The sequence below is a fragment of the Leopardus geoffroyi genome, chromosome D1, assembly GCF_018350155.1.
Source record: "Leopardus geoffroyi isolate Oge1 chromosome D1, O.geoffroyi_Oge1_pat1.0, whole genome shotgun sequence".
Lineage (NCBI taxonomy): Eukaryota > Metazoa > Chordata > Mammalia > Carnivora > Felidae > Leopardus > Leopardus geoffroyi.
In genome coordinates, this window is record NC_059329.1 from 11,095,381 (window position 1) to 11,120,408 (window position 25,028).

At 46.6% G+C, this 25,028-nt stretch overlaps 1 protein-coding gene across 13 annotated transcripts in view; it reads left to right on the plus strand.

Annotated features, from left to right (window-relative positions):
- The window catches only part of NCAM1 (neural cell adhesion molecule 1), a 312,873-nt gene that overhangs the window by 226,039 nt on the left and 61,806 nt on the right, over positions 1-25,028 (plus strand). For all 13 annotated transcript variants that reach the window (XM_045482821.1, XM_045482822.1, XM_045482823.1 and 10 more), the window contains exons 2-6: positions 19,643-19,717; positions 21,409-21,627; positions 22,684-22,827; positions 23,215-23,352; positions 24,518-24,635. In XM_045482821.1, coding sequence (XP_045338777.1) covers positions 19,643-19,717; positions 21,409-21,627; positions 22,684-22,827; positions 23,215-23,352; positions 24,518-24,635 — 694 coding nt within the window. The remainder of the gene's footprint in view (positions 1-19,642; positions 19,718-21,408; positions 21,628-22,683; positions 22,828-23,214; positions 23,353-24,517; positions 24,636-25,028) is intronic.

Consider the following 25,028-nt stretch of genomic DNA (forward strand, 5'->3'; position numbering starts at 1 on the left):
AATCAGATGGCCTTCCCTCTGTTTGCCAGAAGTGGGCCTGGGCCTCAGAGGCAACAGGGGTCCTGGCAGTGCTTGGCTGGTCCAGCCTCTGTGACTGTCTCCCTTTGTTGCAGTGACAGGTGGCCACCTGGGATCAGAAGAAGGAGCCCCCTCCATTTTTGACAAACGAGCCTCCAGAGTTTAAAAGTTCTTTGAATGAGACCACTTAGCCACTTTAGCTTCAAAAAATATTCTCTGAAATAGGTCCCAGGAGTACATCCGGAACACACATGTCTAAGTAGCTTGCAACTGCATAAACCCAAGAAGAAACAAAGACAAATGGAGCCAGCCGTTTCTTTCTTTCTAGCTCCCTGGTTTCCTTATAGCCCTGTTGTAATGATGTTATTTGGCAAAACACAGCTTACTGTCCTCGGAGTTATTCATACCTCTTCTCTTAAGTCCGTAGGGATTGCTTAACACTTGAAGAAACATCAAGCCTTTTGACTGCACCCCAAGGGGAGTAAAAGCCTTGATAGAGTAGTCCGTCTTGTTGTGTTTCTCTAACTCCCTCTCCTACCACATGGCAGTACATCCAGGGACGACTGGAGATGCCCTGGAGAAGCGCACCAGGCTCTGTCTGCAGAGCTCCCTGCGTCCACCAGGCAAGTGGAGCAGGAAGAGGTTCGCTTCACCCATCACCTGTCAGACTGGCTCTCACACTCCTTTTCTGGGCTCCCATGCGGTTAATTAACAGCTATCAAGCACTTGTTTTTTTCTGCCTTGGATTATGGTAATGAGTAGCAATGCTGATTATCATTTGTGGAGTGCCTACTATGGATTAGGCACTTCACTCGCCCTTCCCTTGTTCTTCAACACCACTCTGTGGTGCAGATAATATTGCCATCTCTGTGTCACCAAAGAGAGGGAGTAGGAGCGGCTGGGGAACAGCAGCCACAGGAGCTGGGAATAGGAGCGTCTTGCCCACCCACTGGGTGGCAGCATTGTGCACTGGGCAGTCCGTCTGATTTGGACCAGAACTTCAGCCACTAGCTGAGTCTAGGGACCAGGACCCCAGGCTTTCTATGGGAACACCTTAGACCCCTGCCCAGCTGGGGCTGGGACTTGTGATGAGCTGCCAGGGTCAGCGAGGATCACTTGGAACTAAGTGGGATTTTGCCTACAGGTCGGCCCCCAGCAAGACTGGGACAAGCCAGCCTTGGCAGGAAGATGGGAAGACTGGAAATCCTTTTAACGAATTGCCAAGCTGACCCCCTTCGTGTGACTATAGAGGTGGAATGGACCTTCAAACTCGTCCAACCCCTTCCTTTCTGAATGAATAGTGTGAGCCCTGGCAAGGTAAAGTGACTCGCCTCAGATCCTGTGGGTGTTCTAGGAGGAAGGCCAGAACAAAACCCCCGGTTTTCTAGTTCCTTTTCATCTGCTTTTCCCACTTTGCCACCCTCTGCCTCTCCTTTTATCCTAATTTTACAGCTGGGGCTCCAGTGCCACAGTGCAAATGAGGCAATTAGCACCAGAATCCGGGTCTCCTGCCATGTGGGTGCGGGATTCTCTTTCCACTGCACCTCACGACCCCACTCTTAGGGATGGACCCACGCATTTCCATTGAAAACAATTCTAAAATACATTTTTTTAACCAAGTAGTTTACCGGGAGATAAAACATACATGAAAGGAAGGTTGCTGTCAGGCAGCAGAGAGCATTTATTGGAACCTGCTGCGTATAAAGCCAAGTCTGAGATGCTTTGAAATGACAGAAGATACCTGACCTCGCTCTTGGTAGCTTACGTCTAGCTGCTTGGTGTGATTCTCCTATTCCATCTTTTCCTCCAGTTTATTATGCGAGTCCGCTCTTAAATAATGTTACCAATTTCTAAATGTAAGAGCGAGAAGCTTACAGCTACAAATTACTGAACCGGCCAGAAGGTGAGCCTTGGTTCTCCTGTCCCCGGCTCTTGAAGAGCAAGTGAGGCCCCCACACGGTGCATAGGGTGATCTTTGGGGTCCTGTGGAACGGTGTCCGCAGGAGAGTGAGCTGTGGCGACAGAGACATTAGGGTGAGTTGCATTTATCTTGATAGTTTAAAATAGAGAACACCAAAGAGTTTATAGGAAAACGTATTTCTACAGTTTCTTATCTGTTACATGTAGGTAGTTTGAAGGGCGTATGTAAGATGTAGAGATCCACACTGAATGGTCAGAAAGATCTATAATTTAGGTGGAAAGGCACCCGTGTGTGTGTAGTGGTTATGAATTCCTACATTCAGGAAAGAGCTAATGAATCACCAAATGTTTTGTTTTTTCCCTTTAAAGTGAGTCTTGTGGCAGGGCAGCTGGGTGGCTCAGTCAGTTAGGCATCCGACTTTGGCTTAGGTCATGATCTCATGGTCTGTGAGTTCGAGCCCCGCGTCCAGCTCTGTGTTGACAGCTCAGAGCCTGGAGCCTGTTTCAGATTCTGTCTTCCTCCCTCTATGCCCCTCTTCCATTCACACTGCGTGTGCGCGCGTGTGTGCGTGTAAAATAAATAAACATTAAAAAAATTAAAGTGAGGTTTATGTTGTAGAGAGGAGGGAAATCACTGAGCAAGCATTGAAATATTCAGAATAAATCATAATGTTTACATATGAGAGGAACGTTTGTCCTTGGGATTCTGCAGCTTCCAAAGCAAGATGAATTCAGCTAGGAGTTTCTTGCAACAACTGGAAGTCTTCTTTTTATCAGGTTCAGCAGGGGATTGAGAGTCATGCTTAATGCGGAGGTTTGAAATTCATCAGTATAACAGAGCAAAGGTGAGAGGTAGGTAGTTCCTTGCACCATGTACCAGAAAGCTTTCTGGGCTGAGAGCCATTTGGTGTTCAGTATCCTTTTTAACTGCCATCTTGAAGATACTACGTATAGCGGTAATTCGTCGTATTTTATGATTTATAGCTAATTCTGCATTTCGGGAGCCTTTTTCTTTCAGAGCCTCAAAGTCTCCTGTTAGGAAGGGAGTGTGTGATGCCTCCTGCAACACCTCCCCTTTCTTTTCTCTTATGGTTAACGAGGATCTGGTCTGAGCATCCAGAATAGATTTCTCACACCATAGCCGCTTAGTGACCAGCACATTTATCTGTGGAAGCTTTAAACGAGGCTTATACAGGGAACATCTCAGGCTGACCCACGTGGCAAAGCAAGAGAAAGATTGCTGAGCTGACCGACGACCGATTATTGAGACCTTCCATTTGGCAGGGCACAAGTTACCCTGGGCTGGGTGGACCAGGGATGTCAGAACGTGTGTTGAGGGCAGTGGTGCCTCACTGTAACTTTCTGTCCGTTATTATTTTATCCATTCTGAATGCGGGGCATACCTGCTTTCAGAAGAACATGATGTTTACGTGTGTTTGGGTAAGACTTCCTGCAGTACTCATGTGACGGACTTGAACGCCAGTGCGTGAAACAGGAGTTTATTATGTAGAGCTGCGCCACATTGCTGCATGCGGTAAATGGCAAAGTACCAGGGCAACATAAGAACGATGATAAAAATAAAAACCTTCGGGCAAGGACTCAAAGAGTTTCAGTGAGCTCAGTATCGTTTGCAGTTCATCAGTGAACGCAGCGAGGCCAGTGAGCCCTGGCTTGGCTGTGTATCAGAACCATCCAAGGAGCATTTCAAAATTAGAGTCACAGGCCCCCGGTTGTAGAGGCCCTGAATCAGAGTCTCCAGAGATGCGGCAAGGACATCTGTTTTCCTAGGCTCTCCAGGTAATTCTGAAGCAGATTGGTCGATGCCGTTCCAGAATTTGAACCGCTGCAACCCACGCAGTTGTGAACCTCAGAAAAGAAGTGTCAAAGCAGGATCTTCCCAGCTAATTTGGGACAGATCTTTTTAGGGTTACTATGTGCTGAGCACTGAGGATGCACGTGGTCATCTCTACAAAGTTCAGTCATTTAATAAACAGGTGTTCATACATTACGTTGCAACACCCAGGTGCTGTGATGGAAGAGGACAGCTAGTTGCTGTGGAGTCACGGAGCAGGGACAGGCCTTCCTACCTCTTCACCTCCAATTCCCTTCCTGTATGGCCATGGAAGCTATAAAGGCCATAGAGGATCCTGGGGCCAAACCTTGACAATGAAAGCCAGGAAATAGCCTCAGATCAGTCATCCGGTGGTCCTGGTTGATTTTTCCATGGAAGAAGAATCCAGAAGTGTCACTTTTGAAAGCTGGCACTCAGTTCAGTCTAGTCTGGGCCAACTTTGTGCACAGATAGTCAAGGTCTCGTGGAAGGTTCCAGCAATAGCCTCAGTCTACAGCACCCAACGGGAGAGAGGAGGCTGTTCACACATAGCTTGGGTGTGAAGCTGATGTCACAGTTGGTTGTTTCTGGAAGACTGTGAGAAGCCACAGAATTAGCATATAGGGAGCTTCTTACAGAGGCCTGTTAGAGGCCGTCACACTGCACGAGTGTGAGATCCAGTTAGCACCATCGCTTTCCTTTATCCTGATGTGCTTTCCTTCTAAACTGAGGTTTCGGTGTCAGGGTCGTCTTCTCTTGTGACATTACAAAAGGATCTTGGTGCAAGACAAGGACCAGTCTAAGACTAGAGCTCATTTTTGGTCATTTAATAGCATTGCCCCAGGGGTCAGGGAAAAGGACAGCTCGTGGAGGTCAAGAAGTCTTTGATGTGGTTGTTTTGTCGTCGTCATCATCATCATCATCATCATCATTATTATTATTCAGCTTTATAACCTACAGAGAAGTTTTGGGGGGAAAGCTTGGGTTTCATCATCACCTCCCCTTTCCTAGGAAGCAGGCACATAACTCACAGCCCAGTGATGTTTGAGGTGGCCATTCTTCAGACTTGGCAGGGGGGTTGGGGTGGTCTTTGTGCGTGTGTGTTGGAAATATCTGTGTAGGCGATTCACAAGGTGTCATCTTGCTTGAATGGACTCCATAAGAAATGCACCATGAAATGGAAATCTGTGTGTAGACCCCATAACAAAAAAGTGGAAAAGAGAGTCGCCGCTTATACCCTCAGAGAGCAGGATGGAATTTGGAGACAGATCCGCTGCCCCTGAGGGAGTGAAGGACCGCTGCTGGGGTCATGTGCTCTTTCCTCTCTAGGCATTTACTTAGCCAATTCCAGCCTGTTAGTAAACTTGGCTGTCAGGCTGTCACTATTTAATAGCTTTCTATAAGATCCTGCCATCTTTAAAGGCCAGCTAGTGATGCTGACAGCTGTGACTTGTTTATAGAAATAAAGGCAGCTTGCCTCATTACAAAATAAGGTCTAATGCCTGACCAGAGGGTATATATTCATGTGTGTCTGTGCTTTTTCTTCTTGAGCAAAGTGTGTTGCTATTTTTGTTGGGAGGGTAGGACTGTGTCTGTCTTGAGGAAGTATGTAGAAGGCGGACCCTGAGATTGTGGTGGGTCAGGTGGAGAGGGAGGTGACCAAAGGGGAATATGGCAGGGTCTCTATTAGATAACAGATAGGTCTTTGGGGGAGATCGCAGCCCAGCCCAAGTGAAGCAACTGGCCCATCCTGTCATGATTCACACTTGAAAGAGTCCTGCTGAGTACCCCCAGGACAACACAGCAAGCCTGATAGCAGACAGATGCATTAGTCACCACTGCACCTGAGGCACTGGCTGGCTGCATTGTGATGGCTGTCATGGCTGTGCAGTGGAGATTTTGGGGGGAGTTTCTTATGGGGGTAGAAGGGACCTGAAAGTTAACATAAAAAAACTTTACCGCATGTGAGTTCTACTCTTTTAAAGATGACCAGGTTGCTTGTAGTCTTAGGACTTCTCGGTTTTGTAGCTGGCAGTCGGGTTGGAATAGAAACTAGTTATGTACTCCCAAGTTTAGCTACTGTTGGGGCTGATTCTGTTTTGTTGCTGTTGTTGTTGTTTGGTTTTTTTTTTTTTTTTTAATATAATTTATTGTCAAATTGGCTAACATACAGTGTGTAAAATGTGCTCTTGGTTTTTGGAGTAGATTTCCATGGTTCATCGTTTACATGCAACACCCAGTGGTCATCTCAACAAGTGCCCTCCTCAATGCCTATCACCCATTTTCCCCTCTCCCCCCCGCCATACACCTGCAGTTTCTTCTCCATATTTAAGAGTCTCTTATGGTTTGGCTCTCTCCCTCTGTAACTTTTTTTTTCCTTTCCCCTCCCCCATGGTTTTCTGTTAAGCTTCTCAAGATTCACATATGAGTGAAAACATGATATCTGACCTTCTCTGACTTACTTCACTCAGCTTAATACCTTCCAGTTCCATCCACGTTACTGCAAATGGCAGGATTTCACTCTTTCTCATTGCCAAATAGTATTCCATTGTATATATAAATCACATCTTCTTTATCCATTCATCAGTTGCTGGACATTTATGCTCTTTCCATAATTTGGCTATTGTTGAAAGCACTGCTATAAACATTGGGTTACATGTGCCCCTACGGGTTTCTGTTTTTAAAAAAGGGACATCCATTGGCTCACGAGCTAAAGCCTCGGTCACTGTGACCAGACACCATTTTGAAAGTTCAAAAGTTAGTTCCCAGAGGGGAATTCACTGTCCAGGGAGAAAGGGTGAAAGAAAGAGTGTGTGTGTGTGTGTGTGTGTGTGTGTGTGTGTGTGTGTGTGTTTCCTCCCCTGTGTCCCACCCAAGTCTCTTATGTAGACTTGGTGTTAGAACCATCAGGCAACATCACAGTGGTCACCGTGAACTCCCGTTGCCAAGAAAGGGGGTCTGGTCTTCTAAAGTAGAGACCAAGGTTTCTACAAATCTCCCCTAAAGAGAGAATTTGTCTCTTGGCAGGTTTTCCTTCTTTCTGAGATAAGGGTCTAGGTATAAGAAAGTTCAGTTACTTGGTTTTAAAGTTGCTCATAACCAGAATTTGTCACCTTGAAGGAGAAGTTAAGAAGCATTGCCTCTGTGAAATCCTTCCTAAAAGAAGATTCTGCCACCATCAGATGAGTTTGGTTTGTGTTTGTTCCTCATGAGTGAGCCTCGTATCTGCCCCTGACCTTTCAATTGGCTCCTTGGGATCCCACTCATTTTGGCTCTTGAACATCAAAGCCCGTTACGACATGGTGCCATGGGGGGATTGTCTTTAATGTTTCTGGCTTTGATTTCACAGACTCTTGGATTCAAAGGTTCTCCTGCCTATTGGATAAAGCAGAGTGAGTGTGTCAAGGACAGTTGAGTTTGGAGTAGGGGAGGGAAGGAGTCTCAGTGAATAATGAAACAACTTCACAGTGGTTGCTTAAATAAAAACTTGTTACAAAAACAGAACTCAAACAAAAAACCATAAAGACTATCATAAGGGTCTCATTCCATGTTTAACTTTATGACTTGTTAGCAGTTCTTTGGGGTTGCAGTAGTATTCTGGGCAAAAAAAAAAAAAAAAAAAAAATAGGACCGTAATTAGCACATGGAGGAGGTCCCAGCTATCAAAATGAGTGGGGACATTGAGCATTGAGTGCTTTTTGTCTCAGCCTCCCTGGCCCTCCTAGCAAACTGTACCCAAATCTTTGATTCATTATAACTGGACACAACGGATAGCAACCTAGAGTACAGCCAGAGACCCTTGCTGTTATTAGGTATACAAATCATAAGGCAGAAGTACTAAGAATGAAGGAATGTCAATAAGCAGCCTGGGGCTGGAAGAACACTTCCCAGCCTCTTCTGGGTCCCTGAAATCACCCTGTGCAAAAACAAGAAGGCCGTGTAAGTGTAGCCAAAGGACTTTTAACTGAGAATCAGAAAGTAATGTTATGGGCAATTCTGTGGATGGATGGATCATAAGGTTGGCAGATGTAACACCAGAGTCTCAGAATAAAGACGTACCTTGGATGTGCTGGGACCGTCACACAGCCACTACCTACTTCAGCCCCCGCTCCTCTTCCCTCTCCACCTCCCCACCCAGTCTGTGACTGGTCTCAGCTCTGGGTCCCTGATAAGCCATAGTGCTAGATACAGCATTTCAGTTCTTACCCTGATGAGTGGTGCCAGTGACAGCCTTCTTATTCGTTCTTAACTCAGGGAAACATTGTGATTATTTTCCAGGTTATGGATCTTTTATTTGTTAAATCATTACTTAAGTGTCTCAGTTTCCTTCTCTTCTGTTCCCTTCAAAATACTGTGTAATGTGGCTCTGTGTATTATCCACCAGGTCAGGCACCTTCTGATTGGGGGTGATGGTGGCTGAGGGAATGGGGACCAGACTCTCCACCCAGTAGAAAAGATTCTGGCCTCTACTAGGAATCCCTTTACCATGAATGCTCTACAGATCGCTCCTTAAAGAGAATAAACTCTTGGAGAGGGTGCCAGGTGACCAGATCCATGAGTCATCCATTTCAAATGCACACCATACAGAGGAACAAAGAATTAACCAAGGCTTAACTATTACCAAATAACAATTATAATATTAACTTTTTAATAAGGGATTATATGGCTTACCCAGAAACCAAATTGGGGGGTCAGGAATCACCTGTAGATTGGAAAAGCCACTCACAGCCTCTGGCCTGATTCCTGTTGGTGGATGCCACCAGTGCTGAGCATTTAGTGGCGGCAGAGGAGGACTGCAGGTGTGCGTGAAGGCCAGGCCCATGGGAGCAGGTGGGGTGGGGAGTGCAGAGAGGATTCAGTTTGGAGACAAGACAGGGCTACACTGGGGAGAAGCGTGTGGCCTTCTGGGCTCAGGATTCAAGGAACCTGTTTCCAGCCCCTCTTCAGAAACACTATATCCTTGGGGCGCCTGGGTGGCGCAGTCGGTTAAGTGTCCGACTTCAGCCAGGTCACGATCTTGCGGTCCGTGAGTTCGAGCCCCGCGTCAGGCTCTGGGCTGATGGCTCAGAGCCTGGAGCCTGTTTCCGATTCTGTGTCTCCCTCTCTGTCTGCCCCTCCCCCGTTCATGCTCTGTCTCTCTCTGTCCCAAAAATAAATAAACGTTGAAAAAAAAATTTAAAAAAAAAGAAACACTATATCCTGGGGTCTGAGCAGAGTATATCGTTGAGTAGGTAGGGGTTTTCTCTACATAGGCGCTTAGCTCATCTAGCACAGAACCAACCCCTTTTTCGTGCCAGTTGACTTTAAAGGAGACTGTAAGTAATATCTATGTAAGATCAAGGATTATGAAGCCGGATCTACATGGGTTCAGATCATGGCTCTACTACTTAACTGGCTCTGTGACCTTGGGCCAGTTACTTAACATCTCAGTTCCTCAGTTTCTTCTTTCTCCACTTAGGATAATAACAAGCACCTATCTTGTAGGATTGTTACGAGGATTACAAGAATTCAATAAAGTGCTTGGTAGGGTGACTGGCACATAATAATTACCACATACTTATATATATCTTTGTTTGAGAATATGAATTTTTCGCTTGACAGAGACCAAATTTAACAACTCTTTGCACTGGTTGTTTGAGGGATTATAAGCCTTTGTGTCTTCAATAGCCCAGATGTGCTTAAAGCTACGAGCACATAAGGACATTTTTGAAAGACACGGGCAGGATCTGAAATTCTCAGGATGAAGTTGTGTGCTAGCATTCTCTATATTTCTATTTTCTGGGTGTAAAGAATACAACATCTGCAAACAACAGCTGGACAAAGATTAGAAGATATAATTCCAACTTCTTGCCATGTTGGCAAAAGCTGCTGGGCGGGAGAGGAACAATGCGCCTTTTATGAGTACCTTTTTACAGCTGGAAGAAAAGAAGTTAAGCAAGTCATTTTGTCAAGGCAGTGTTTTCACGAGAGCAGACCTGAGAAAACATGGTCGTGGGCATCCTAGACGCCCTCAGATAGCATGCAGCAATTTACTCAGAAGGCCAGGGTTCTCGAGGCCGAATGACAGATTTTATGTTTTTTATCTGGAGAACCTTAGCTGGGTTCCATTTGTCCATTTGTATCCTGGCCCTGCATTTCAGTATGTCCGCTTCATGTAAAGCACTGGCCTGGAAAAGGCACACAATGGGAAACGCAGGTGGAAAAGGAAGCCGGGAAGCTGAGCTTCCATTAAAAAGTGATGGCAGTTCGGGGCGCCTGGGTGGCGCAGTCGGTTAAGCGTCCGACTTCAGCCAGGTCACGATCTCGCGGTCCGTGAGTTCGAGCCCCGCGTCGGGCTCTGGGCTGATGGCTCGGAGCCTGGAGCCTGTTTCCGCTTCTGTGTCTCCCTCTCTCTCTGCCCCTCCCCCGTTCATGCTCTGTCTTTCTCTGTCCCAAAAATAAATAAACGTTGAAAAAAAAAAATTAAAAAAAAAAAAAAAGTGATGGCAGTGTTGGAAATAGTGGACCTTGTCATTGGCTTGGGCTGGGACTTAGCAGGGCACCTGCCGTTTGTCCAGCTTTCTTAACAGCGCTGACTGGAGCGGTTCTCTTACTTGATGATGCCTGCTTTTCTGGGGCAGAGGTGAGACTAGGGTAAAGCAGGTGAGAGAAACCCGTGCAAGAAGAGGCCTTGCAAGAAAGGCAAGAAGAGGCCTCAGGGCAGAGGTCAGCACATGGAGCCAACACTGTAGGTCCCAGATTTTGCAGTGGGGACCCTCGACTTCTGCCCCTGGAGTTTCCCATCTGTGTAGGAAGGGGCTGCAGATTACCCACCCAGTCCTTTCTGGCTCGCCCTTCCTTGTCACTAAATAGCTCTACAATCCCAGCCATGAATCCAGTGCAGTAGAAGACTGAGAAGTCACGGTGCAACTAGACCACATTTGCCACCTCTTGGCACACACGCATGCCTTTAGCTGTGCGCTCCTTAGTGCGAGGGGCCGTGGAACATTCCTGTCTTCACCCCTGTGGACTGTATGAGTGAGACCGGGCTAAGGCCCCCTCGGAAAGGGTTTCACTCCTCGTCTGGAATCTGGCCCTTTTGAGACTCTCTGAGTAAACTTCTGACTTTTTGCTGCTTTGGGGCAAAAAAAAAAATACATTTAAATTCTTCAATCATCCCCTTCCTTTATGACCTGCTACTAAAACAAGCAAACAAACAGTAAACAAGCTTCTTTTCATCAGACTCAGGCTGGCTTCTCTCCTGTGCCTGATCTGCCGGTGTCGTGTGGAAATTGTTTGGGTCAATTTTGGCCTCCTTAGTAGCCCATTGTGTCATTTCTTCCAACTACCCATTAAAGATGCTCCAGAGTGCTCCTAATAAGAACGGTGTGTTTTCCTGGGGATGGGGATTAGAGGTGGGAGTCAGGGCCTGGCCACCAGCATCAGCCTGTTACTTCTGAACAGATTAAACCAACGTATAGATCTTCTTGCCCTATAACCGGAAGCATGGGACACTGTGTTGTGACCTTAGTGAAGTGTTCTAGCTTTTAGGCAGTTTGTGGAGACAATGATGGCTTCAAACCACTGACTTCTTTCTTTCTATAAGAGCAAACCGTTTGATCAGACCTAATGAAATGGTGATTTGACCCAGGGAACTGGGGAGGCCAGGAAAACTGAAGCTGTTATATGCCTTGGCTCTGTGTTCTGACTTGAAGCCAGTCCTGTGAAACAGAGCCGGTACCCAATTATTCCTGATCCCCAGCAGCTCATGTAATGTATAACGCTAAGAAAGAGAGCTTCCTGCCTCTGGCAAGGGGTTTTCTGTTGTTTGGCTACCAGAATCCCATAGGATAGAATGTTCTGGGCGCAGGGATATCAGATCAGTCATGTAGGCTTCGGTTGTGCAGTGAGGCTTCGGTTGTGCAGTGTTTTTCTTCCTTGCTGTCTTATCACAGTATCTATAATAGTATCGCATGGCATGGAAAGCTGAAGAATTCTGAAGCCACAACTGCCTTCTGCACCCTTCCCCCCATCACTCTGGAAGGGTCATGGGATTTGAGGACACTGAAGAGAATTTTCACCAGGATTGCCTATTACATGGCTTTTGCAAGTAAACATTGCCCAGTTTGGGTGCCTTTATTAAAATGAAAGACTTTGGAAACCTGTCTGTTGTATGTGCCCAGCATCTCCTGAAGTAAATTTGGTTTAGAAATGCCTGCATACGTCTGCAACTTTTGCATATGGCTTTATTTTCACACGGGGAGCTTTGGTTTCTCCATTCTAATGGATAAAGAATGGACCCTCCACCACCCCCAAGACTCCTCCTTGCTTCCCGTTCCAGTGGTGAATTCTCTTCCACATCTGATGTGCACTGGTGTTCTCAACTGGGAAAGACCACAGCTTTCTCAAACGGCTTCCTTCACCTTACTGGGATGGCTGACATATTGTGGGAAGCCAGGGGTTTGAGTCCTTTGGGGGTTTCACACAGGTTTCCCAAGGGTTTGGTTTTAAACTTAGTTGGCCTGGATACCCAATGTAGATCATTTCTGGGTGTTTAGGTTACGATGGGAATTAGAACTCTCAGCACTTACATAGATGGGGCCCTAGCCAAGCAGCCCTAAGGATGGCTTCGAGATGATTTCCGTTACTGCTGTGAGCCAGCTGTAAGCAATGAGGATGCTTCCACTGGCAATTAGAATATGGTCTGCCATCATGATCACATTATACAGAACCTGAAGCCTAAATCTCTGAGAACACATACTTTACAGTTCGTTTAAAATGACATTTAACTTTTGGGTTAATATTTGAAAATGAAACAGTCTATCTCATTTTCTTCCTCTTCCCGGCTGCTATCAACAGTAGCTCAAGCCAGAATTCTAGGGCCCATGTGTCAAGTATGGGCAACTAATAGTTTATTTGTTCTTCTCTCCCCAAATGAGATAATCTTACCTATGTCCAGCTGCTATTTGCAACAAATAGCAATCTTCCATGTTGCATTATTTTACACATGTATCTAGGCTCACAGCAGATGTACTGTATATACACATAGATACAAACACACACACAAATAACCCTTAAGAGATTTTGGGCAGGTTGAATCCAGTAACCTGTAAGAGGTTCCATTATCTTTTTCTCACTACAAGCATTATTAGAGATTTTGTTTGTATGGGGTGTGTGTGTGTGTGTGTGTGTGTGTGTGTGTGTGTGTGAGAGAGAGAGAGAGAGAGTTCAAAATACTATCACATATGTATCGCCATGTAAAAAACAACCAACTCAGCCTGGTGTTTGGTACTTTACATACATTACCTTTCTAAATCATGTCAACATCCCTGTGACATCAGTAGGGTTGTTATTTTCATTTATACATGTGGCAAATAGGCTCTGAGATTCTCCTGAGAACTCAGAGTTACTTCACGTCCAAGCTAGGGTTTGGGCCCAGGTCTTTCTAGCTCCAGTCCCTGACTACTTAGCAATGTCTCTCTCCGGACATCTAATTATCCTGACAGTCCAGCCACATGAATTCAGTCTTACCATCATCCCCATTTTACAGATAAGAAAACTGAGGCCAAGGTAAAATGGCTTGTCTAGAGAGCCTCCATTATTGTTTTGAGTTTTAGGGGGGTTTTGCCTCTGATTGAATTCAGTCATCTTTTATACCAATAAAGTCATGACTGGCAATTAAAAATATCTAAAGGGATGCCTGAGTGGCTCAGTCGGTTAAGCAACCGACCTCGGCTCAGGTCATGATGTTGCGGTTTGTGAGTTCAAGCCCCGCGTCGGGCTCTGTGCTGACAACTCAGAGTCTAGAGCTGCTTCGGATTCTGCGTCTCCCTCGCTCTCTGCCCCTCCCCTTCTCATGTTCTGTCTCTGTCTCTCAATAACAACAACAACAAAAAATATCTAAATTAGTGTAGAATGGAATTGGGCTACCTGACCAATGGGATCGTTCAGGAAGTTTATCTTAAACCATGGAGAGAAACATTGCTTCCCTCAAAAATTGTGATCAAAATAATTTCTTTGGGAAGGATTGTTAGCATAGATTTAAGCATAAAATATTTATTATGTGTCATACATTATTATTCTAAGTGCTTCACATGTAGTAATTCATATTGTCTTTCCAGCAGCCCCATGAAGAGGGTTCTGTTTGTTCCCATTTTACAGATGAGAAAGCAGAGGCACTGAGAGGTTAAATACCATGGGTAAGATTACACAGTTAGTAAGTGGCAAATCTGAGATTCATACTCAACAGTCTGGTCCAGAGTCTTGGGCTTCAAGCATGCTCCAATACTGCCATGTTGGTTTTGGTTTTGCCTTCATCGAGTTTGGTTGGTTTGGTAGTAAAGTTACCCTATATTTTCCCTCGAGTACTTTGCTAATGGAGCAAACTGCCACTGAAAAGTGGAGGCGCCTCTGTTATTACGCCCCTGGGTCAGATATCTGGATTTCCCATAGGTATAGTCACATGAAAGAGATTTTAGCATTCAGTTAGATTTTGAAAAATAAAAAGCAACTCTCCATGGAAGTGGTTAAGTATGGCCATGTTGAAGGTTCATTTCTGGAACAATAACTAACAAAATAGTATATACTGACACTTTGATTCCTTGTTCAAAAATCCTTAGCTGTTAACAGGATGCCTGGCTGGCTCAGTCAGTTAAATGACTGACTTTGGCTCAGGTCATGATCTCAGGGTTTGTGAGTTCGAGAGCTGCGTCAGGCTCTATGCTGACAGCTCAGAGCCTGGAGCCTGCTTCGGTTTCTGTGTCTCCCTATCTCTATGCCCCTCCCCTGCTCACATTCTGTCTCTCTCTCTCTCTTTCTCTCAAAAATAAATGAACATTTAAAAAATTTTTTAAAAATTCTTAGCTGTTATCAAATATGTTCTAGAAAATCCCTTATGTGGTAAATTGTCACTTATCAGAGTAACATTCTATTGTTCACCCTTCTCTTGAATTGGTGACCAATTCTTACCTTGGTTCTGGGCTCACTGCACATCTCTAATCCATCTTCCTCAGCAATCAATGTCTTTATCACCATCCACCAAGAAAATATTTTCAGTTGGCCCTGGGAGAGACCTGGGTTTACATTCTTCTCAGCTCCTACCTCCTCAAGCACGTTAGAATCTGAAAAGAAAACCAGTAAAACCAAAGAGCATCGGGGCACCTGGGTGGCTCAGTCGGTTAAGCATCCAACTTCGGCTCAGGTCATGATCTGGTGGTTCGTGAGGTCAAACCCTGCATCGGGCTCTGTGCTGTGACAACTCAGAGCCTGGAGCCTTCTTCGGATTCTGTGTCTCCCTCTCTCTCCCCCTCCCCCGCTCACACTCATTCTCTGTGTCTGTCTGTCTGTCTCTCTTTCTCTCAAAAATAAAAACATTTGAAAAAAATTTTTTTAAAAAGAGAATCAACAAGTTGTAGACTCCAGTGAAATCCATGATCTCCTTTTGGAAATCAGGATAATTTTTCTCTGTTACTTTGCCTTAGTAAGAGTTCTACTTATTCTGATAAATGCCTTACCATGTTTTATGAACTGAAATTTTGAATTCACTTTTCTTTAGCAACTAAAGGAAATTATCTTACTTCTGCCAGAAGTTGAGTTACAAAAGTTCTATCTACATCTGAAGCTGTTTGCTATACAAGTTTGCATCTTTTCTAACATATCATCAATTAAAAAAAAAAAAACATTTAAACAGAACACTCATTTGAAAACATACAGATCTCCCCCAGGGTTATTTTACTTTTTAAATGAGATGAGGAGAGGGGGTAGTCATTCTGTTGTGAAGAGAACCCTTTCTCTGTCTGATCACAAGGGATGGAAAGAATATGGGAGAGATATCTGGGGCTTTTGAGTTTAACCATCCTGGCTTGGAATCTGGACTCCACCATTATTATTTCCTATGGCTTTGAGCCTCCACTTTCCCACCTGTGAAATAGGAGTTATAATGCTATGATAATCTGTGGGCAAAGAGGCCAGTTAGAATTAACCAGGGTAGAAATGAAGGCGGCAGCTTGACTATAAGATGTTCATACACTCTGCTGTTTCCAGCCCATGATTTTGAAAGAGAGCAAATGGTAACCAGTAGGTCATAATGAGTCCACGAGGAAAGCAAACAAACATTAGTGGTAGTTGTGGAGTGTAGGAGGAAGAGCTGGAGCCTTAGAATCAGATGACTTTGATTATTGACTGCTCATTAGCTGAATTCCCCTGGGCTAGTTATTTTACGTCTCTGAGCGTTAATATTCTCTTGTGTGGAACGGAGACCATAAGGTCAGCCTTCTTATGTCTCGGAACTATTGTGAACATCAGATGAAGTAATAAACTATGTTTTGTGAACCAGAACTAGTGATCTGGCTGTAGGGGGCCATGGGGCACAAATACTCATTGGAAGGTGCTGGAAGCACCTGGGTCCCTTCAGGTCCAGACACCCATCTGTGAAAGCGTGTATCTTTGGAAGCATCTATGATGAAGTAGGATAACACATGGTGTTATGGCAGAGCGTTTGTTGCAAAGCACGAATTGAGATACTTTTTCTGGGAGAAATGTTTTCCTAGGTTTCTTTAAAGGTATGAGTTATGCCTGGTTAGGAAATTTCACTTATATGTGCAACTGGAGAAAAGCAAAAGTTGAGGTAGGAATTTTTATTGCAAACAACGAAAGGCCTAATGGGGTAAGAAAGGACGGGGGGCACCGCGAAGTGCATGGAAAGAGTTTGGAGACTAGAGCAGGGTTTCCACGTACCGCTATTAAACCTAATAATTCAAGGTTCAGAATTTGGGGAAGAAGAATCAGCCATTGTGCTTCAGTGGAAAGCATCCAAGCATTGACTTTCAGAGAGGCTGGGGTTCCTCTGGCCCAGCTTAGATTCTGGTGTTTTGAAGGAGGAGTCATACTATCTTTTCCCTATGTGCCAGGAGTCAAAATGGATATGTCTTCTTTCAAAAACCTTTGTGATGATAAATGTGTGCGTGGGATCGGGCTAAGCTGGGAATTCCTTTGAAAGTCTTGTTTCTGATTGCTCTCCACGGCCCAGAGAAGGATACTGGCCACATTTGGGTATGAAACTCTTGAGCCTCGCCATGTTCTCTGGCCCCTGGAGAGTCATGTTCTGTTTGAAAAGAACCGAAAAAATGAAGGCTGTTTTTTCATTTGGGATAAGAATATCCTTCTCAAAGCAATAAGGGCTCGGTGAGAATAACGGGATCCATATGTTGAAGCTGGCTGCTGATGCTCAGCATATGGGCCAGTGAACCTTTCAGGCAGAAATATGCCTCTGATTCTCTAAAGAATGCCCCAGTAAACTCCAGCAAGGACCATTACTTACGTGACAGATCACAGAGGCGCAGCTCCTGGGCTTTCATGGACCCGTTGTTCCGTGGAAAGTGAGCCATAGACATGGATGGAAAGGTCTTGGCTGGCCTCACGATGGATGGCACTGGCCTGTGGCCCTCTCTGTCAGGCCCTGTGCCCCCCAGATACTAAGGGCCTTACCAGCTCTGGGCTTGCTCTGTTCTGTTAGGGGATGGTAAATCTGAGGGTTGTTCTTCAGGGTCTCCAGATTGTTCCTTAAACGGAATGAATGAAAACGTTTTATCCTCTACTCACATAGGAAGCACTGCATGATGGAAAGGACATTTACCGGGGAGCCGAGTGGCCTGGGCTCTGCAGCTGCCACAACCACCACCCTGGCTGGCCCTAAATAGAGGTGACCTTAGTGAAGTCACTTTACCTCTCTCTCTCATCCAGAAAATGAGGACGTGGAACTTAGTGCTGGTTGAGACTCTTTCTGGCTCCCTCCATGTAGAACTGAGTGCACCTGGGGGCGCCTGGGTGGCTCAGTTGGTTAAGCATCCAGCTTTGGCCCAGGTCATGATCTCACGGTTCATGGGTTCGAGCCCCACGTCGAGCTCTGTGCTGACAGCTCAGAGCCTGGAGCCTGCTTCAGAGTCTGTCTCCCTCTCTCTCTGCCCCTCCCCTGCTCTCTCTCCCTCTCTCTCAAAAATAAACATTTAAAACAAATTCTTATTAAAAAAAAAAAAAAAAGAACTGAGCACGCCTAGCTCTGTCCAGAGTGACAGTAGCAGCCACAGCTAGTGACACTTGCAGAGTGTTGGGTTCCTTTGCAGCTCTGTGTGCTATGTGGCAATTCGGGAAAGGTAGGGGAGCCTTGTCATTGCTCCCAGTGATATTCCATCTAGGCCCCAGATGAGTCATCACCACTCAACCCAGTGAGGTTGCCTGAGAGAGACTGGCTGCCCCCGGATTACTGCTCCATTTCTTCCCAACCAGCACCAGGGAAGTCTGAGTAGCCCCTCCTGCCCTCACGGTGGAGCCTTCAGCATCCTCCCCCGGCCTGAACTCTGTGCCTGATTCCTCACTCGTGCCCTGGCTCCTTCTGAAGCCTCTGCTGGTTCTCCATGGTCTGCTTTGTCTGTTGTGGATGGTTAGCAAGGCCCCACCCTCCCCCAGTAGCTGGATGTCCCCAGGCTCCCCTTCCCAGCCCCACGCAGGCCCTTTGATCCCTCGGCTCTGCTGAGCACCATGGTCCTTTCATCACAGGAGCACAGACAGCAGCTCAGCCTGGAGTCAGTCTCCATGGCAACCAGCATTCCCTCCCGGTCTGCTGTGCAGAGAAAATGGCTGTTCTAAGGAAGGGCTCCCTGAGTCTCTATTACCCAGCCTGTATAGTCCAGGCCCCTCCTCCACATCAGCTCTAAGAAGCTACATGCATTGAACCAAATGTCCGTTAGCTTTTAGCTTTCAGATTTGGATGGGAGGCAGAAGGAGTTTGAATCCAAATGATAAAAGCATTTTTTCCCTACCCTAAAACTATATTTTCACGAGGAGCAGGTTTCTGCTCCGAGTAGGTGAACGAGGAACTGAATGGATAGAGCAATCTGTGGCATCCAGGGACAGCGTATTTTGTCTTATCGGTGGAAGAGAATGACCGAGTGTGTGGATATTCAAATCAGAATTCTGTACGAGTCACTAGGAGTGACAGGGGGTCCCGCAGGGCAGCCACGGCAGCATTGCAGAGGAGTGCCTGACTGACTGTAGCAATGGTGTTGTGTGCTGTCTCCTCTTACAGAAAGAGGGGTGTGGGTCCCCTCGTCATGAGGCAGGGTGAGCGTTTTGGCATCTTCTGCTTCAAAATCCATCCAGATCGTCACAATGAACCCTTTTCCGTAGTCATCAAGCGTGGTGACAAGGGGAGCTGGCAGGAGACCCCTGTGCAGAGGTCTGGAGTGACAGGCTTCCCTCGTCACACAGCCTTGGGAATGCTTCAGGTTGACATCCAAAAGGAGCTCATCTTTTATTTCTGTGAATCCCAGAAGTGCTTCTGTTTGGAGCAGGAGCGTAGCCTTCTCAAGAGATCAGAAACATGTAGAGCGAGGGTCACCCCAAATTCCCCAGGGACCTCATACCGTCTAAGGGGAAAGAAATTCCACAAGAAATGGTCCAGACCATGCCCACTCCTGGCTTTGGCATAGGAACTGGGGATTCTTTGGGTGGTGACAAGCTCTCGACCCAGACAGCATCCTCCCTTCATTCTTTCTTTTTTTTTTTAATTAAAAATAATTTTAATGTTTATTTATTTTTGAGAGAGACAGAGACAGAGTGTGAGTGGGGGAGGGACAGAGAGAAAGAGGGAGACATAGAATCCAAAGCAGGCACCAGGCTCCGAGCTGTCAGCCCAGAGCCCAACACGGAACTCAAACTCACGAACAGTGAGATCATGACCTGAGCCGAAGTCCGCCCCTCAAATGACTAAGCCACCCAGGTGCCCTGGCCTTCACTCTTTCTTAATGTGAGGTGGGAGACCCTATTTTTGAACAGAAGCTCTGGGTTTTGTTCTCAAAAATCCTAATGTGTGTTTCAACTTGACTTTGTCTTTTTCAGTTTCTCTGCAGGTGGATATTGTCCCCAGCCAAGGGGAGATCAGCGTTGGAGAATCCAAATTCTTCTTATGCCAAGGCAAGTGCCCTGTGCCCCCACTGCGTTTGAGGAAAGGTGGCCAGCAGAGCAGAAGCCCGTGGCCTGAGTGTGCTGAACTGGTCGTGCCTGGAACCACCTTGCTGCCGGTCCAGTCATGTGAGCGGAGAGCCAGGGAAGCCCTCAGGCCCTTTTCCTTCCCTTCTCAAAGGGCCGCCCCGACACAGTGAAATGTGTCATCTGGACTTCCACAGGGTGATGGAGGAGGTCTAGGGATTTTCCAAGGAAAGTCTGGGCACAAATTCCCAGAATAGCAAATCACCTCAGATCCCCTGCTCCATATCGACCCAGAGTTCTGTAAATGATGACGGAGAATAGCGCTGCCTCAGAAATAATGCTTCAGTGGGTCAGTGTAAGGCTTATTTCTTAGAATCTGCCAGAACAGGAAAATCCAAGAAGGTCTGAAACTTGCCTGAAAGGAAATGGAGCCCCGGTGTCTCTTTTGCTGTGAGGCTGTGGGTCCTGGGTTTTCCAGATGGGTCGTGAACACCTGTATCCTGTCCCACTGCTCCCCCCGGAGTTCTGGGGTTTGTGGAAGCTGGTGTCCTTGTTTTTTCTTGAGAAAACATGCCCCATTTCCACAGCTCAGATAGTCGTCAGGAAACGTGGAGTAAAAGCTTTGTGATTAGGCTTCGGGTTCTCTGCTTGTGACATGACCGGGATTCGGATCATGGCAGAACCGGGGACGTTGAGCTCAGCTGGGCGTAGACTGACATCTAGCAAGCGGCTTTGGGCAGGGAGGGGCCTTTCAGTGCAGTCGCAATTTGCGCCGGCTGAGGTGCCTCGTGGCCGCCGGATGTGTTCACTCTGGCTTTGCCTTCATTGCAGCGATTTAAATGATCTGGAGATGCAGCCATGGAACCCACTGCACATCTTGCAAATAGCGATATTTATTGAAACCATGATGGGCCCTGAAAGGAAGGCTGCCTCATTTCCATACTAAGCATCTGTGCAGAGCCAGGCGGTGTGGCCTGCGGAAGGGCGCCGCGCAGAGAGGCGGTGCCCAGAGCCCTTGTTCCGGATCGGAGTTGGAGACCACTAAGCAGTGGCATCTCCCCCTCCCAGGGGGCCCAGGGAAAGGGTGCATGAGTGGTTCTGGCTGCCTTCTTTGCAGCATTTAAGGAGAATAATTTGTCTGTCTGAGGTGGGGTGCTGAAATGACAGGCCAATGTGTGCCGGCAGATGCTAGAATAAAACTGGTTGGAATCCACACACCTAGACTAGCTGGTGTCTCATCCTCCTCTCTGGAGGCCATAATCTAAGCCCTCAAAAATCAGCTGATCAGTTGGCTCAGACTGGCTATGCCGTTGAGCTCCGATCCTAGACACTAACTCCCTTTGCTCCCTATTTTGTGGGGCTGTAGCTCCTCGTTTAGAGCCCGGCACACAGTAGGTCCTCAACAAATGCCTCTTCTCTTCCCTCACGGGGTATTCTGAAAAATACTGGCGCGCGTGGTGGTTGAGTTCTTTCCAATTACTATAAGTGGTGTTGTGTACATAATGATCAAGCACAGAGTTAGGCTGTGTTGTGTCCTAATGTACACGGTCTCCCTCCCTGATCATCAAGCCCAGTGATCTCTTGTTCAGTAGCTCTTACTGAGAACCTGCTGTCACCCTGGAGGGGACTTTGTCTTTCCAACTTAAGTGGTTTGCAAATAATCTCTTCCTCTTTAGTGGCAGGAGATGCCAAAGATAAAGACATCTCCTGGTTCTCCCCCAATGGAGAAAAGCTCACCCCAAACCAGCAGCGGATCTCCGTGGTGTGGAATGATGACTCTTCCTCCACACTCACCATCTACAATGCCAACATTGATGATGCCGGCATCTACAAGTGTGTGGTCACTGGCGAGGATGGCAGTGAGTCAGAGGCCACGGTCAACGTGAAGATCTTCCGTAAGAGCTTCCTCTGTCTCCCTCCATATTCCCTGTCCTCTCCTTTGGCCAAAAGACACGTGGGCAGCAGACAGAGTGGGATGGCAGCAGAGGGCCGGCTGAGGGCTTCTTCCTTGCCACTCCTTAAGTCTTTTCTGAGCTGAGCTAATAGGAGCTCCGACTCCATTTAAGGAGTTCTTAAATGATCCTTGGCCAACTCAGAACTCACAACCCCGGTTCATGCTGATCCCAGGTACCTCCCTCTGGCCTGTGTTCTCTAATTTCAAATTACACAGTTCCCAGAGGGCTGTTAAGAGTTCCCCATCCCTTCCCCAAGTGTTGACTGACTGTTGTACAATTCAGGTTTTCCCTCTTATTTCACTCTCCCCTGCTGCTAATGGAGTCCAGAGGCTCGGTGGGGTGTGGGGGATCATTATCTGAACACTCTGGGCCGCTCAGAGCTGGCAGTTCCCATTGTCATTGAAACCAGGTCTGGAGGTGGCATCTCATTACCTTGTTATCATGCATATACTCGTTGGCCAGTATAATGGTGGGTGACAGCTAATGGAAAGTATTGATTGCCGGAGTATTTACTGCCATTAAGCCTGCCTTTCTTCAGTTCTTCAGAATCCTCCCTGCTCTAGGAAGGCTGAGTTTGGGGTGTCAGACAGAGTGGGAGACAGAGAAAGGACTAATGACCAATCATTGTAGACTAGGTGTTCTACCAGTTCATTCCACCTGTGCTTTGTGTTTCATTGGCACTACCCCACATGGCAAGGAACACTTGGGAAAGACTCTTGTTTCCCTCCATAGACCCTTTTCTACACAAAGTATGATAAATTCAGCGCTCAGTGAACAGGCATTGATTGCCAAACATTGATGCCATATTCCCCTGATTATACCAGCTGCTTTGCCTGGTGTCTTGGCTACATATGGGGTGGGACCCTGTCCTGTGCAACTGGGTATATGGATTGAGAGTTGCCCACAACTCAACCCAAGCAGTATGGCTCTAGCGTAAAGCCGTCTGCATGGGAGGATCAGCTGTTTCCCCTCACTCTTCTCTCGCTCATTTTCCAGAGAAGCTCATGTTCAAGAATGCACCAACCCCACAGGAGTTCAGGGAGGGGGAAGATGCCGTGATCGTGTGTGATGTGGTCAGCTCCCTCCCCCCAACCATCATCTGGAAACACAAAGGCCGGGATGTCATCCTGAAAAAAGACGGTGAGGCCTGAATTCCCTGGCAGCTGCCTTTCCCCACAAGCTCCCCAAGTCCCCTAGGGTTTCCACCTCAGCCAGCTTCTGAAGCATTACAGCCCAGACTCAGATGCCAGTGTCCCCCAACCACATGCACTTTCCAGGTTCTGAATGGGTGTGTGTCTGTAGCTTGTCCATTCAGGCACTTGACTTTCTCTCCAAAGAGAAAAACAAATTTCCAGTAGACTTTTGCTCTTGGCCATATGTCAGAGCCAAGAACATATTCCTATATTTCAGCTTAAAGCCCCACCTGTAAGATTGCAGCTAGGAAAGAGGAAAGGCTCTGTGACCTGCCTGCAGATACCTGAGATCTCTGACTGATCCTTGGATGAACCCGCCTCTTGTCTCTTCTAGTCCGATTCATAGTCCTGTCCAACAACTACCTGCAGATCCGGGGCATCAAGAAAACAGATGAGGGCACTTATCGCTGCGAGGGCAGGATCCTGGCACGGGGGGAGATCAACTTCAAGGACATTCAGGTCATTGTGAATGGTGAGGAGATCCGTTCTTCCTGCTCTCTCCATTACTGCAACCTGGTTCCCCCAAATCATCCTCTGTAATTTCCTCTTTGGTCTATTAAATAAATCCTGTCCTGACTCACATATCCATCTCAGCTGAATCCCTCCTCCTTACATAGCCTCTGGTTTGTTTTGTTTTTTCCTTAATACACTTGTCTTTTGGGTCTCCCTCAACTCCGAGAACTTCTAGTGCAACTCTTGAATGTCCTTCATTGTCTTACGGAACTGGAAACTTTCCCCATGCTTACCGATAAATTCTTATTCATCCTTCATTGTCCTTGATGCTACTGTAATCATGAGGTTAGTCCTCTGGCTCAAAGTTCAAAGAAAATAGTATAATCAATTCAGTCCTCAGAATAGTCAGAATCCTGGGCCACGGGCTTATTAATTTTAATTTGCAGTGTCACATAAACACACCCGTGGAATTGATCTGACATTTACAAGATGTTTACAGGAAATTATAATGTCAGTACTAAGAAAATAAGTAAATCGTGGTCGAATTGTTTTGGCTGTTGATATATATTTTTTGCCAAATTCTCCCCCTCCCGGTCCTTTTGGTAGAAACAGTTTGTGCGCACGGTTGTTTATGACAATCCCAGAGAAATGTCACTCGGTAAGCTGATGCATTTTGAATTGGTATATTAACCATTTAGCCACTGAGAACAGGCTTTTCCGACTTTTTCCAGTATCAAGAGCCACCTTTTGGACATAAGGTTCCACTTACCATGGTAGTTGTTAGTTTAATACGCATTGACTAAGAAAATATATAATGATAAATAGCTAGTATAAGTTGAATACTATTTCTTAAGTCGAATACTATTTTTAAATGAATAAAACATATTAATGTAGCTTCTAAAGCTGTATTGTTGGAAAACAGTATTATACGTTGCTATACATATAATGACATTCTGTATTGTTGAAAAACACGCATGCTTGTGGGTGCCTTATTTATTCCGTTTAGAGTAATTATTTTGTACACGTCTGAATTTAGATCCCTCACACTAGCCCTGCAGCTGCCCGGGACTCGACCTCTAGGCTGTGACCCTCCGACCTGAGGTCCCCCGGATGTGCCTCTTCTCTAGGCCACTGGGTCCCTCCGGGTTTTCACAGCCACCCCTGACAGTTCTTCTTTCCTTCAGTGCCACCCACCGTCCAGGCCAGGCAGAGCATAGTGAATGCCACCGCCAACCTCGGCCAGTCCGTCACCCTGATATGCGATGCTGAAGGCTTCCCAGAGCCCACCATGAGCTGGACAAAGTAAGAGACCGGCTCGTGCCTTTTATCAGGGACTAGTGGAGAAGGCACCGCCACAGAGCCTGCTCCATGCTGGCGTTTCAGTGGAATGGGTTTGGGCTGCTTGGGAATATCCGCTCCGGTGTAGGATGGATCCTTTTCTGCAAGCTTCTCTTGCCTTGTGTGTCAGATCCCTTCGTTTTCCGTTTGTGGGACAGAACCAGAGGGCATGGCCTTGGAGGCCCTCTTTGGAATGTTTGTAGGTGCAGTTTGTAAGCCCTTGGACAGAAACAGAGGTTTGGGTGGAGGAATCTAAGGCATATGTGGAAGTACAGTTTGGTGTGTTGACTGTATGTGAAGACCGAGTCTTCCCCATGGGCTCGATCTGCATTTTATGGAAACTGATTAAAAATAAAC